Raw genomic sequence first — 14,754 nt, 5'->3', positions numbered from 1 at the left:
ATTTCAGGCTCTGCGTTTGAATCCTGTTTGTAAGGGAGGGTGTGTGCTTGTGATTAGCTGGGGAATGAGATTCCATTTGGATTAACACACATGAGAGAGAACTGACAGAACCTGAAGAACAAGGCTGGTGTAGAACTGCTGGCAGATCAGCCAATCAAACCTCAGTGTTACAATGCTGCCCCCTGTGCTGTCTCTGATAATCAGGCGTGTCTAACAGGGAGAGGGAAGTACAGCTTCTCACACACAGGCGCTTTAGTTACACTGGGAATTTTATGATATGAATTCACTGAATATTTATCAAAAATTGTGGAATTTCTAAAGATATTGATAAGGAATAAAAACAGGCAGGGAAAAACTGAGATTTGTGATTAATTTGAAGTCTGTCTTTTTTAATCTGCAGTTTTTGTATAACAGCAGTAAATAATAGTGAAACTAAACTTTTCAGACTTAGCAGAAGTCATTACTGAGCTCAGAACAGACTGAGACAGAATGGCGTCTGGATCTTCTCTCCTGGAAGAGGAGCTCTCCTGTCCTGTGTGCTCTGAAATCTTCAGGGATCCTGTTGTCCTGAGCTGCAGTCACAGCTTCTGTAAGGCCTGTCTGCAGCAGTACTGGGAACAGAAGGGATCTCGGGAGTGTCCAGTTTGCAGGAGAAGATCTTCTAAGGATACACCTCCCCGTAACCTGTCTCTGAGGAATACCTGTGAGGCGTTCTTAAAGGAGAGAAGTCAGAGAGCTAAAGCAGGATCTGAAGTGCTCTGCAGTCTGCACAGTGAGAAACTCAAACTCTTCTGTTTGGTGGATCAAATACCCGTCTGTGTGATCTGCCAAACTTCAAAAAAACATGCAAACCACAAACTGCTACCAGTTCAGGAGGCAGCAGAAGACTATAAGGTAACTGATTTAAAATATAATTTAGTCTTTAACTTTTTAAAGAATTTTAGTCTTTAGTCATTTATTTTATTAAATTTATATTTAGAAATTAAATTTCATTTAAAAAGTCATGATGATTGCAATTACTCAGATTTTTAAAAAGGTGGGCTTTGTCAACTAATGAGGCCATACTGAACTTTAAACACAATTTCATAAACATAATTAATATTAAATCTTAATATTTTTTCATAATTTTGAATTTCTAATGAATAATGAAGTGCATATCTTAAGAGTCATGATCTGATAAAGGAGCCATTTTAGTTCTCAGGCCTGACTGCAGTTTGAGATCCTGACTACGTGTCACATGACTGACAGAGAGAGACAGGAGGGAGGGGCAGGAGTGTGGAGACATTCTCAGAGCTGAGTTAGGGAGCAGTGCCCAGCATGGGACAGTAGGGGTCAAAGTTCATGCCTCAGATATATGTGCCTGACACAATGTGGCCTTAGAGGGCAGATCACTCTTAATGTGCCAAATGTAACTCTAAAAATACAGCACATTAAACCAGAGACATTTTCATGTTAAAAGTTTAATTTTGCAGATACAAACAGAATATTAGTGTTCCAACTTTGCACAAGCATACCTGTTTACCAGGCATGTCCTGACAGAGAAGCAATACACTGAAATTTGTCTCAGTGAACACATTGTTTTTACACCAGCTGTTTCCTGAGTCTCCATTCTGGCTCCCCTCTGTCTGAGCAGGGGCTCTTGTGTTGTCTGTGTAGGCAGTGAAATTTACTGTTGGTCTGTTTCATCAGTAAAGTGTGGACTCTGTCCTTTCTTTCCAGGAGAAACTCAGAACTGCACTGGCTCCACTGCAGGAGAAGCTAAAAGCCTTTAATGCAGTGAAACTAGTTTGTGATCAAACAGCAGAGCACATCAAGGTACTGTACTGAGGCCTTCAAATCACAGTGTTGAAAATACAGCACTGGACTGTGCTGAAATGGTGGTGCATTATGTTTATTCCAGAGCCAGGCCCAGCACACAGAGAGACAGATAAAGATGGAGTTTGAGAAACTTCAGCAGTTCCTAAAAGATGAAGAGGCAGCCAGGATCGCTACACTGAGGGAGGAGGAGGAGCGGAAGAGTCAGATGATGAAGGAGAAGATTGAGAAGATGACAGAAGAGATATCATCGCTTTCAGAACAAATCAGAGCCATAGAACAGGAGCTGGGGGCTGAAGACGTCTCATTCCTGCAGGTAAGACCTGTTCACTATGTGTCTGCTGGACTCTATACCAACTGCTGTTAATGCTCACACACATTCATTTATAGAATATTAATAATATCCTTGCATTTATATAGCGCCTTTCCAAATGCTCAAAGTGCTTTACAGTGAGGGGGAACTCACCTCACCCACCACCGATGTGTAGCACACACTGGGGTGATACACGGCAGCCATTTTGCGCCCGAATGCTCATTACATATTAGCAAAGGTGGAGAGGGAGAGAGCATATTTTAGCCAATTAAGTCAGGGGATGATTTGATGGCAAATTTTGCGAGAGCCAGATCTGGGATTTTGCTAGGACACTGGGAAGCCCCCTACTCTTTGCGAATAGTGTCATGGGATCTTTAATGACCACAGTGAGTCAGGACCTCGGTTTAACGTCTCATCCGAAAGACGGCATCTCCTACAGCACAGTGTCCCCGTCACTGCACTGGGGCATTGGGGTTTATTTGTACCAGAGGGAAGATTGCCCCCTGCTGGCCCACCAACACCACTTCCAGCAGCAACTCAGTATTCCCTGCTGGTCTCCCATCCAAGTACTAACCAAGCCCACACTTGCTTAGCTTCAGCCAGTCGGCAGGAGCAGAGCGCATAGAATTTATTTAGAGAATATAGTATTCTCCAAACCACCTTTAAATGTAAACTTGCTAATATTATCAAATCTATTCAAAGCTTATCAAGCAGTAGAATTACAGTCTCCTTTTTGCAGGCAAAGTTTGTTTACAAGATTCTCATCATTTTAGATCCACTCACTGTACACATACTTAACTATGATGAAGCAGCACATTGATTTTTCTCTGTCATGTGTCATATCTAAAGCTTGTTCAGCAACATACAGTCAGATATTACTTTGTTTTATCTACAGTATTGGCTACATTGATAATAATTCACTCTCTTATTTCAGAGCTACAAGGACACACAAAACAGGTAAGCAAACTCCATCCTCTCTCTTCAGGTTAAATATCTAAAGTAGTTTATTAGCCCTGTAGTGTTCTATCAGTGAGGTACTGTGGAATGTGTTTGCAATGTTTCTCTCTATAATAATTACTGCAGAATTAATAATGACTATGTATAGAGGGAAGTGTTTTTAAAATACTAAAGTAATTAAATGAATTTTTACCTGTAATATAAATCCCCCCTCCTCCTGTGAGTGTGTGTCCCTCAGTGGGGTCGGGCTGCTTCATATCTGGCAGCCAGTGGGGCTGTGTGGCAGAACACTGTGACGGATGGAGCCATTTTCTTATAGAATGAAGATTTGATGTTGCAGCTGGTAATCTTCTATGGTAATGAAGCCACGCCCACAGCACAAGTGACTCCTGAATATTATTGCAGAGCCCAGTGCACACGGGCGAATCCAAAGAGGGTCTCAGGAGCGCTGATTGATGTGGCCAAGCACCTGGGCAATCTGAAGTACAGAGTGTGGGAGAAGATGCTGGGGACTGTTCAATACAGTGAGTACTGGGGGCAGGGAGCTCCACATTGTCACTGTACAGGGGAATCTTCAGCATCCTTTCCACAAGCTGATAAAGCCAGTCAGAGTCATACTGGTCCTGTCTGTGTAAGAGCCCTGGAGTGAAGAGACTGAGCACCAGTCCTTAATCTCACTGATGCTCATAATAAAATGCTGCTTTAAGAGTGATACTGTATTTAAGGGAAAGGACAGGAGCTGCACAAATACTGGCAGGCTTTGAACCCTCTTACAATAATTATACAGATGAACATATATATGCAACATATGACTTGTCAAATATTATTAGCTTTTAGTTCTGGTGCTTCTCTCTCATGTGTCTGAGGCTATAAAGGCTGTTTTAGTGAAACCCAGTTTATATCATTAGGAGCCCATTGTGTCTGACGGTTTCCTTTGTGCAGATCAGTACTGACTTCACTTCTTTGCTTCACAGGCATTTAGCAGAAGCTCTTATCCAGAGCAACTTACACAAGTTTTACATTGTATCCAATGATACAACTGGATATATACTAGAGCAATGCAGGTTAAGTACCTTGCTCAAGGGTACAACAGCAGTGTCCTACCGGGGAATCTAACCTGTGACTTTTAGGTTACTGCAGCATTTAGTTTACAAGACCAACTCCTTACCCAATGTACTACACTACCGCCTGTACTACACTTCTGCTGACGTCTCATTCTCTGTCCCTTCAGCTCCTGTGACTCTGGACCCAAACACAGCACATCCCCTCCTCTCACTGTCTGAAGATCTGACCAGTGTGAGAGACAGTGGTGAGATTCAGCAGGTTCCTGATAATCCAGAGAGATTTGATGGGTGGTTGTGTGTGCTGGGCTCTGAGGGATTCAGCTCAGGGAGACACTGCTGGGATGTAGAGGTGGGGGGTGGAGTTTACTGGGTGGTGGGTGTGGCTAAAGAGTCCATCAGCAGGAAAGGACCTGTGGATCTGAGCTCAGCAGCAGGAGTGTGGAGTATACAGCAGCTCTTTCAGCGTTATGAAGCCCTGACCTCTCCACCTAAAGCCCTCACTGTGCAGAGGGAACTCCAGAGGGTCAGAGTGCAGCTGGACTGGGACAGGGGGGAGGTGTCATTCTCTGACCCCAATGACAACACTCCTCTCTACACTTTTAAACACTCCTTCACTGAGAGAGTGTTTCCATTATTCTATCCTGGTTTAATGTGGACCGATCCACTGAAGGTGTCCAGTGTTTCCCCCAGGATTTCACTGTAGGCAGGGGGGGTGAGCGGGGGCCTGGTTGGGAGGCGGGGGGGGGGGGGCAAGTTTGGTGGGGTGGATGGGTGCTGCTGCGATGCTGCTGCATTTTATTCATTCATTTATTCCCTTTGTTTGGCACCCCCCCCACTCCCATTTCCTAATGAAACACTGAAAAAAGGATGCAAAAGACAATAAAATATATCAGTTTGACTTTGTTAAGCGAACTGTCTGAAATAGAGTTGTTTAAATCCCGCTCTGTGAATGGGATATTTAGGAGTTCTGTTATCCAGTGGAGATGGCTAACTTTAGCTTTGAATCAGTTAGGCTGCTCTCCATGGTTTGTAGGGACGGTCCTGAAGCCAGGCCAGCTTCCACACAGACTCCCGGTGTTCTGACTGCTTGGCTGCACCTGTGTCCTTCACAGTGGCTTCTGTGACTGACAATCAGCAGCTTCACAGACATCAGAACAGCTCCCACTGTCTCCATTCTACCCTCATCTCATCTACATGGGAGGATGAGATTTTCACCCCACAGTTTTTTGGTGGTTGTTCCTCTTAGTCGCTGAAGATGTTGTCATGTTACTAGGCTCGTTATTCCCTTTCCTGGAGTAAATCTCCACTACATAAACAAATCCACTCGTCAGCGCGTGGCCAGGCAGCCAACCACAGTGAGATAACCGCAAATCAGCACACTCTAATTTCACAGCTCCAGTAAGTTTCTAACCAAGGGGCGTCCAGAAACTCCACAAATGTGTTGAATCTTCGAGAATTTATGTGGACGGATCATAAAATGGCGCACTTATATGAACACATTTACAGTTGATTTTTAAATCATAATATCAAAACATGTCATGAGTTGCAGTCAAAGCTTCTGTAAGGCCTGTCCGCAGCAGTACTAGATACTGAAGGGTTCGCGGGACTGCCCAGTTTGCAGGAGAAGATCTTCAAGGGAACTACGACCTATAACCTGTCTCTGAGGAATACTCCACAAATGTACTGAATCACTGAGGATTTCTTAGGACGGATCATAAAATGTTGTGCTAATGTGAACAAATTTTCCTTTGATTTTTGAATCATAATGTCAAATTTTGTATGTAACTTGTACAATGTTATTTCCAACTAATTGCTGTGGTATATAGTGGTACTGTAAGTACGTTGGTTTGTGTGTAATCAGTTGAAGTGTAATAAATGCACCAGTGGATTCACTCCAGAGTGCTGCTCTTTTCCTGACCCGTCACCAGTGTGTCTCCCAGGTGTGTGATGAGGTAAGTCTCTCTCTCCAGTGCAGTATAAACACAGACAGAGGCAAACACGCCACTCATACGCTGGGTTTGGGTTCACACCAAACTTGAGCAGATCTGAGATTAGTTGTGAAATGCAGATAAGCGCAGTGCCCCTAGATGGCGCTGTGAACTCACGAGTAATAGGCATACTTAAGCAAAAAGAAAATAAACTGAAATAAAGCTGGGATGTAAGTTTCAGTTCATTTCACATTAAACATTATCAAAAGTTAATTTTTCTCACTTTACAAAAAAGGGTTTCATACAAAATAATCAAAAGTAATCATACAGCACGTTAGTTCCCCCAGGGAGAGCCCCTCAGAGACCGCTGACGCTACGCCTGGAATCAGGGTCAGTGGAGGATTACGCCACAGAGTACTGCACCCTGGGTACTGAGAGCGAATCCCTGGGTACTGAGAGCGAATCTCTGGCTACTGAGAGTGAATCTCTGGGTAATGAGAGCCAATCCCTGAGTACTGAGAGCGAATCCCTGGGTACTGAGAGCGAATCCCTGGGTACTGAGAGCGAATCTCTGGGTACTGAGAGCGAATCCCTGGGTACTGAGAGTGAATCCCTGGGTACTGAGAGTGAATCTCTGGGTACTGAGAGTGAATCCCTGGGTACTGAGAGTGAATCTCTGGGTACTGAGAGTGAATCTCTGGGTACTGAGAGTGAATCCCTGGGTACTGAGAGTGAATCTCTGGGTACTGAGAATGAATCCCTGGGTACTGAGAATGAATCCCTGGGTACTGAGAGTGAATCTCTGGGTACTGAGAATGAATCCCTGGGTACTGAGAATGAATCCCTGGGTACTGAGAATGAATCCCTGGGTACTGAGAGTGAATCTCTGGGTACTGAGGAGGACCCGTCTGCCTTTCTCATGCCAGGATTGACGGAGCGCATGAAGGATGAGCTGGCTTCCTGAGGCTGATCCAGCTGATCAGCTGATCGCTCTGTATGCACAGTCGGATTTGGGAACGGGAGGCCGAGCGGCGGAGGCCGCTGGGGACCGTTCCAGAGTCCAGCTTTCCCTCGGCCCGGCCCTCACCCTCCGCCCCCCACGGACCCTCCTGGAGGATCTCCGGGTCCAGTGGAAGAGCCCTGGCGGCTGGGTCACACTGGGCTGTCCCGCCGTGGGAGGGGGCGGGGTGTGAGGGAGGGGGAGTGTGTTTACTGGGGCCGGTCGGGGAAACGCCTCGGCTCGCTAGGCCTGGCCTGAGTCACGTCCTCCCCAGCTGCCCACGCCTGCTCTGGGTGTGTCTGTGTCACTCAGCTGGGCTTCCTGTGTCAGGGAGACTGTTCCTCTTATCAATTCAGGGGCTGCGGGTAACTTCACGGACTGAGAGTTTTGTGCAGTGAAATGACATCGGAGTTTCAACCCTTTGTGAGCATCTTTTCGTCTTTTCCCTAAACGGACAACTCCCGGGATTGGGCCGCTTCGCCCGCTACACAGAGCGCCTCCTCCTGCCTGAGGAGCATTCTGAGAGGACCCAGTTTCACCTCCTCCCCTCTCCTGAGTCACACGTTGTTCTGGGTCAGCCCTGGCTCCCTCAGCATGGTCCTGCCACTGCCTGGGCTAACGGCCCTATTGGACGCTGGGGATGTGATTGACAGGCTACCCCACTGTCCGCCGGTACGGCTACGTGTGCTGTCTCTCTTCTCCCGTGTCTGTAGTGTGTATGTTATGTGTGCTGTCTCTCTTCTCCCGTGTCTGTAGTGTGTATGTTATGTGTGCTGTCTCTCTTCTCCCGTGTCTGTAGTGTGTATGTTATGTGTGCTCTCTCTCTTCTCCCGTGTCTGTAGTGTGTATGTTATGTGTGCTGTCTCTCTTCTCCCGTGTCTGTAGTGTGTATGTTATGTGTGCTGTCTCTCTTCTCCCGTGTCTGTAGTGTGTATGTTATGTGTGCTGTCTCTCTTCTCCCGTGTCTGTAGTGTGTATGTTATGTGTGCTGTCTCTCTTCTCCCGTGTCTGTAGTGTGTATGTTATGTGTGCTGTCTCTCTTCTCCCGTGTCTGTAGTGTGTATGTTATGTGTGCTGTCTCTCCTCTCCCGTGTCTGTAGTGTGTATGTTATGTGTGCTGTCTCTCTTCTCCCGTGTCTGTAGTGTGTATGTTATGTGTGCTGTCTCTCTTCTCCCGTGTCTGTAGTGTGTATGTTCCTGCTGGTGCAGCAGCTCCTGTTGGTTTTGTTGCTCTGTGTTTAGTGAAGCTCTGCTTTATTCCCGGCTCTGGGTCCCGTGTGTCTGCGCTTGGTTCTGTACTCTGCCAGCAGCATCACCGCCTCCTCCCCAGCCTGGGGAGGACAACAGCCCTCGCCCACACCCCCCCCCTCTCGAATTAGGTCCTCTGCCTGCACCCCTCGCCCCCCCCCCCCCCGCACTCTCTCACCTCTGCACTCCTTACTCTCTCACCCCTCACCCCCTCACTCTCTCAACCCCTCACCCCTTCTCTCTCACCCTCTCACCTCCATTAGCTTCATCAGTGCTGTAGATGAGCGATTCTAAAGCACAGCTCTCTCCATTATCTCAATAAATGAGAATATTATAAAGAGGAATGGATTTTAGATTTCAGGCTCTGTGTTTGAATCCTGTTTGTAAGGGAGGGTGTGTGTTTGAGATTAGCTGGGGAATAAGATTCCATTTGGATTAACACACATGAGAGAGAACTGACAGAACCTGAAGAACAGGGCTGGCGTAGAACTGCTGGCAGATCAGCCACTCAAACCTCAGTGGTACAATGCTGCTCGCTGTGCTGTCTCTGATAATCAGGTGTGTCTAACAGGAAGAGGGAAGTACAGTTTCTCACACACAGGTGCTTTAGTTACACTGGGGATTTTATGATATGAATTCAGTGAATATTTATCAAAAATTGTGGAATTTCTAAAGATATTGATAAGGAATAAAGACAGGCAGGGAAGAACAGAGATTTGCGATTAATTTGAAGTCTGTCTTTTTTAATCTGCAGTTTTTGTATAACAGCAGTAAGTGAAAGTGAAACTAAACTACAGATTAAGCTGAAGTCATTACTGAGCTCAAAACAGAGAAAGACAGAATGGCATCCGGATCTTCTCCCCTGGAAGAGGAGCTCTCCTGTCCTGTGTGCTCTGACATCTTCAGGGATCCTGTTCTCCTGAATTGCAGTCACAGCTTCTGTAAGGCCTGTGTGCAGCAGTACTGGGAACAGAAGGGATCTCAGGAGTGCCCAGTTTGCAGGAAAAGATTTAAGCAAGAACCTCCTCGTAACCTGTCCCTGGGGAATGCCTGTAAGGCGTTCTTAAAGGAGAAAAGTCAGAGAGCTAAAGCAGGATCTGAAGTGCTCTGCAGTCTGCACTGTGAGAAACTCAAACTCTTCTGTTTAGTGGATCAAATACCTGTCTGTGTCATCTGCCAATCTTCAAGAAAACATGCAAACCATGAACTTCTACCAGTTCACGAGGCAGCAGAGGAGTATAAGGTAACAGTTTTATAACAGAATTTAGAGTTTTATCATTTAATTTTTCATTTCTTGTGAACAGCATTGTTAATAATTTATAGATTTCGCTTATAAAATCTTGGTGATCAAAAATTCGAATTTTGGGCTTTGTAGTGTTGACATCCACTGAGACCTTGTTGAAGCTTATCAAACAGCTGAAAGACTGAAAAATCTGAAAGTATAAAAATTATTGTGTCTGAAAAAATGAATATTGATTTAATAATGAAGAAGTTACTGTATTTCCAAAGGGGTATCATGATCCACACAAGGAGCCGTTTTAGTTATCAGGCCATGTCACATGACTGACAGAGAGACAGGAGGGAGGGGCAGGAGTGTGGAGACATTCTCAGAGCTGTGTTAGGGAGCAGTGCTCAGCATGGGACAGTAGGGGTCAAAGTTCATGCCTCAGATATATGGGTCTGACACAATGTGGCCGTAGAGGGCAGGTCACTGTTATTGTGTCACTAGTACAACTCATTAAACTTTTGCCATTTTAATTTCAAAACTGTTTCAAATTGAATTTTGAGTATTTATATTTGAGTTGTTATTTGCTACAGTCATACCTGTTTACCTGTCATAGAGGCAATACACTGATATGTGTCTCTGTGAACACATTGTTTTTACACCAGACCTGAGTCTCCATTCTGGCTCCTCTCTGTCTGAGCAGGGGCTCTTGTGCTGTCTGTGCAGGCAGTGAAATTTGCTGTTTGTCTGTTTCCTCAGTAAAGTGTGAACTCTGTCATTTCCTTCCAGGAGAAACTCAGGACTGCACTGGCTCCACTGCAGGAGAAGCTAAAAGCCGTTAATGCAGTGAAATTAGTCTGTGATCAAACAGCAGAGCACATCAAGGTACTGAGGCCTTCAATTCACAGTGTTGAAATACAGCACTGGATTGTGCTGAAATGATGGTGAATAATGTTTATTCCAGAGCCAGGCCCAGCACACAGAGAGACAGATAAAGATGGAGTTCGAGAAACTTCAGCTGTTCCTAAAAGATGAAGAGGCAGCCAGGATCACTGCACTGAGGGAGGAAGAGGAGCAGAAGAGTCAGATGATGAAGGAGAAGATTGAGAAGATGACAGAAGAGATATCATCTCTTTCAGGACAAATCAGAGCCATAGAACAGGAGCTGGGAGCTGAAGATGTCTCTTTCCTGCAGGTAAGACCTGTTCACTCTGTGTCTGCAGGACTCTACACAAACTGCTGTTAATGCTCACACACATTCATTTATAGAATATAGTATTGCCTAAAACACCTTTTCATGTAAGCTTGCAAAAATCATCAAATCTCATAAAAATCTAAGCTTTGTCAAGCAGTAGAATTACAGTCTCTTTTTGCAGGCAAAGTTTGATTTTAAGTTTCTCAATATTCTAGATCCACACACTGTACGCATATTTAATTGTGATAAAACAGCACATTCATATTTCTGTGTCATGTGTCATATCTAAAGCTTGTTCAGCCACATACAGTCAGATATTACTGTGGCTTATCTACAGTATTGGCTACAGTGAAAATAATTCACTTTATTATTTCAGAGCTACAAGGACACACAAAACAGGTAAGAAACTCCATCCTCTCTCATCAGGGTAAATATCTAAAGTAGTTTATCAGCCCTGTAGTGTTCAGTGAGGTACTGCAGAACGTGTTTGCAATGTTTCTCTCTACAATAATTACTGCAGCATTAATAATGACTATATATAGAGGAAAGTTTTTAAAATACTAAAGTAATGAAATGAATATTTACCTCTAATATAAATCCCCCCCACGCCCCTGTGAGTGTGTCCCTCAGTGGGGTCGGGCTGCTTCATATCTGGCAGCCAGTGGGGCTGTGTGGCAGAACGCTGGGAGGGATGGAGCCATTTTCTTATATAATGAAGATCTGATGTTGCTGCTGATAATCTTCTTCTTCTTCCTGAATATTATTGCAGAGCCCAGTGCACACTGACGCATCCAGAGAAGGTCTCAGGAGCGCTGATTGATGTGGCCAAGCACCTGGGCAATCTGAAGTACAGAGTGTGGGAGAAGATGCTGGGGACTGTTCAATACAGTGAGTACTGGGGGCAGGGAGCTCCACATTGTCACTGTACAGGGGGAATCTTCAGCATCCTTTCCACAAACTGATAAAGCCAGTCAGAGTCATATTGGTCCTGTCTGTGTAAGAGCCCTGGAGTGAAGAGACTGAGCACCAGTCCTTAATCTCACTGATGCTCATAATAAAATGCTGCTTTAAGAGTGATACTGTATTTAAGGGGAAGGAGAGGAGCTGCACAGATACTGGCAGGCTTTGAACCCTCTTACAATAATTATACAGATGAACATATATATGCAACATATGACTTGTCAAATATTATTAACTTTTAGTTCTGGTGCTTCTCTTACATGTATCTGAGGCTATAATGGTTGTTTTTGTGGAACCCAGTTTATATCATTAGGAGCTCATGTGTCTGACGGTTTCCTTTGTGCAGATCAGTACTAACTTCACTTCTTTGCTTCACAGGCATTTAGCAGAAGCTCTTATCCAAAGCAACTTACACAACTTTTACATTGTATCCAATTATACAGCTGCAATGCAGGTTAAGCACCTTGCTCAAGGGTACAACGGCAGTGTCCTACCGGGGAATCTAACCTGTGACTTTTGGGTTACTGCAGCATTTAGTTTACAAGACCAACTCCTTACCCGATGTACTACACTACCGCCTATACTACACTTCTGCTGACGTCTCATTCTCTGTCCCTTCAGCTCCTGTGACTCTGGACCCAAACACAGCACATCCCAAACTCTCACTGTCTGAGGATCTGACCAGTGTGAGATGGAGTGGTCTGAAACTGCAGGTTCCTGATAATCCAGAGAGATTTGATGCAGAGCAGTGTGTGCTGGGCTCTGAGGGATTCAGCTCAGGGAGACACTGCTGGGATGTAGATGTGGGGGATGAAAGTTACTGGATGGTGGGTGTGGCTAAAGAGTCCATCAGCAGGAAAGGGGTTGTGGATTGGAGCCCAGCAGAAGGAGTGTGGAGTATACAGCGGGGCTTTTGGGGTTATGAAGCCCTGACCTCCCCACCTACAGACCTCACTGTGCAGAGGGAACTCCAGAGGGTCAGAGTGCAGCTGGACTGGGACAGGGGGGAGGTGTCATTCTCTGACCCCAGTGACAACACTCCTCTCTACACTTTTAAACACTCCTTCACTGAGAGAGTGTTTCCATTCTTCTATCCTGCTTCATCGTCTTCACTGAAGGTGTCCAGTGTTTCCCCCAGGATTTATTTGTAGGCAGGGGGGGTGAGCGGGGGCCTGGGTTGGGTAGGGGCTAGTTTGGAGGGGTGGATGGGTGCTGCTGCGATCATGTTTGGTTGGGGGGGGACATCGATTGCATTTTATTCATTTATTTATTCCCTTAGTTTGGCGCCCCCCAGTCAGCCCTGATGGGGCCTGTGTAATGTGTTACTCCCATTTCCTAATGAAACACTGAAAAAAGGATGCAAAAGACAATAAAATATATCAGTTTAACATTATTAAGCGAGCTGGCTGAAATAGAGTTGTTTAAATCCCACTCTGTGAATGGAATATTTAGGATTTCCGCTATCCAGTGGAGATGGCTAACTTTAGCTTTAAATTAGTTAGGCTGGTCTCCATGGTTTGTAGGGACGGTCCTGAAGCCAGGCCAGCTTCCACACAGACTCCCGGTGTTCTGACTGCTTGGCTGCACCTGTGTCCTTCACAGTGGCTTCTGTGACTGACAATCAGACAATCAGACATCACAGACATCAGAACAGCTCCCACTGTCTCCATTCTACCCTCATCTCATCTTCATGGAAGAAGGATGAGATTTTCACCTCACACTTTTTTGGTGTCAGGTCCTCTTAGTCGCTGAAGATGACGTTGTCATGTTACTAGGCTCGTTATTCCCTTTCCTGGAGTAAATCTCCACTACATAAACAAATCCACTCATCAGTGCGTGGCCAAGCAGCCAACAATAGTGAGATAACCGCAAATCAAAACACTCTAATTTCACAGCTCCAGTAAGTTTCTAACCAAGGGGTGTCCAGAAACTCCACAAATGTACCGAATCTTTGAGAATCTTTGAGGACGGATCATGAAATGGCGCACTTATATGAACACATTTGCAGTTGATTTTGAAATCATAATGTCAAATTTTTTTCTGTAACTTCACAATGTTATTGCCAACTAATTGTGTCTCCCAGGTGTGTGATGAGGTAAGTCTCTCTCTCCAGTGCAGTGTGAACACAGACAGACAAATTCTCCTCTCATACGTTGGGTTTGGGTTCATTCCATGCTTACTTGAGCTGATCTGAGATCAGTTGAGAAATGCAGATAAGCCCAGTGCCCCCAAGTGGCGCTGTGAACTCTCAGAGTGAAGGAAACATCTGGTCATACTCACTCTGTCCACAAGAGGGCGCCTGAAGCAGTGCTGAGGTGTTGGGTGAAGCCCTGGCTCTACCAGGTGTGTGTGAGTGAGAGAGCACTGGGGCTCCTGGGGGCTCTGGGCCCTATGGGGCCCCACGCTGGCCTGTGTGTGAGTGAGAGAGAGCACTGGGGCTCCATAGGGGCTCTGGGGGATCTTTATATTCACAGTCCCTCCACAGTCGCCCCCCCCTCAGTGTGCTCCCCTCAGCTCTCTGTCTGTCTGCTGTGCGCTGCTTTCCTTTAAACTCCACACAGACACAACGGAGCCTTTATTATCAACAGGGAAGTGACACCCCCCCAATAAACCATCAACATCATCATCATCATCATCATCATCAGTGACAGGTGGTCGGGTCTTAAGCAGGGTGGTGATTACCATCTTGTTGGTTTCCATTTCAACCCTATTTTGGCACATCTGATTCTACCAATTAGCAGCTCAGTGAGATCTTTAGCTGTTGAATGAGTTGTGCTTTGTTTTTGACTGATAACCTGGTAGTTAAATTGAGTGAAATCTTATCTAGCTTAATTATTTTAAACCATTGGTAGCCTAATGCTTTTAGTCTTTTAGTGCAAGTAAAATAGGCACTAAAGATGGGAGTAATATTCCAAAGAAAGAGTTCTGCTTAGTCATGAGGAAAGTCTAAGACTATTTTTACTCCTCAAACTCATGTTTTTGTGTTAATGTAGGCAGAACGGCGAATGTTGTCTCCAGCTGTAGTTGCTGTCATAGTGCTTCTGAGATG

At 45.4% G+C, this 14,754-nt stretch overlaps 1 protein-coding gene across 1 annotated transcript in view; it reads left to right on the top strand.

Moving 5' to 3' along the window:
- Positions 1 to 14,754, top strand: part of LOC118229527 — a 32,147-nt gene continuing 17,393 nt past the window's right edge. Inside the window, exons 1-6 of the mRNA XM_035421557.1 lie at positions 1 to 753; positions 9,395 to 9,568; positions 10,340 to 10,435; positions 10,515 to 10,745; positions 11,122 to 11,144; positions 11,376 to 11,467. Coding sequence (XP_035277448.1) covers positions 490 to 753; positions 9,395 to 9,568; positions 10,340 to 10,435; positions 10,515 to 10,745; positions 11,122 to 11,144; positions 11,376 to 11,467 — 880 coding nt within the window. The 5' untranslated portion in view covers positions 1 to 489. The remainder of the gene's footprint in view (positions 754 to 9,394; positions 9,569 to 10,339; positions 10,436 to 10,514; positions 10,746 to 11,121; positions 11,145 to 11,375; positions 11,468 to 14,754) is intronic.

This window comes from Anguilla anguilla, chromosome 6, assembly GCF_013347855.1.
Source record: "Anguilla anguilla isolate fAngAng1 chromosome 6, fAngAng1.pri, whole genome shotgun sequence".
NCBI lineage: Eukaryota > Metazoa > Chordata > Actinopteri > Anguilliformes > Anguillidae > Anguilla > Anguilla anguilla.
Note: the sequence above shows the minus strand (reverse complement) of the source record. Positions and strands in the feature narration are given on the sequence as shown.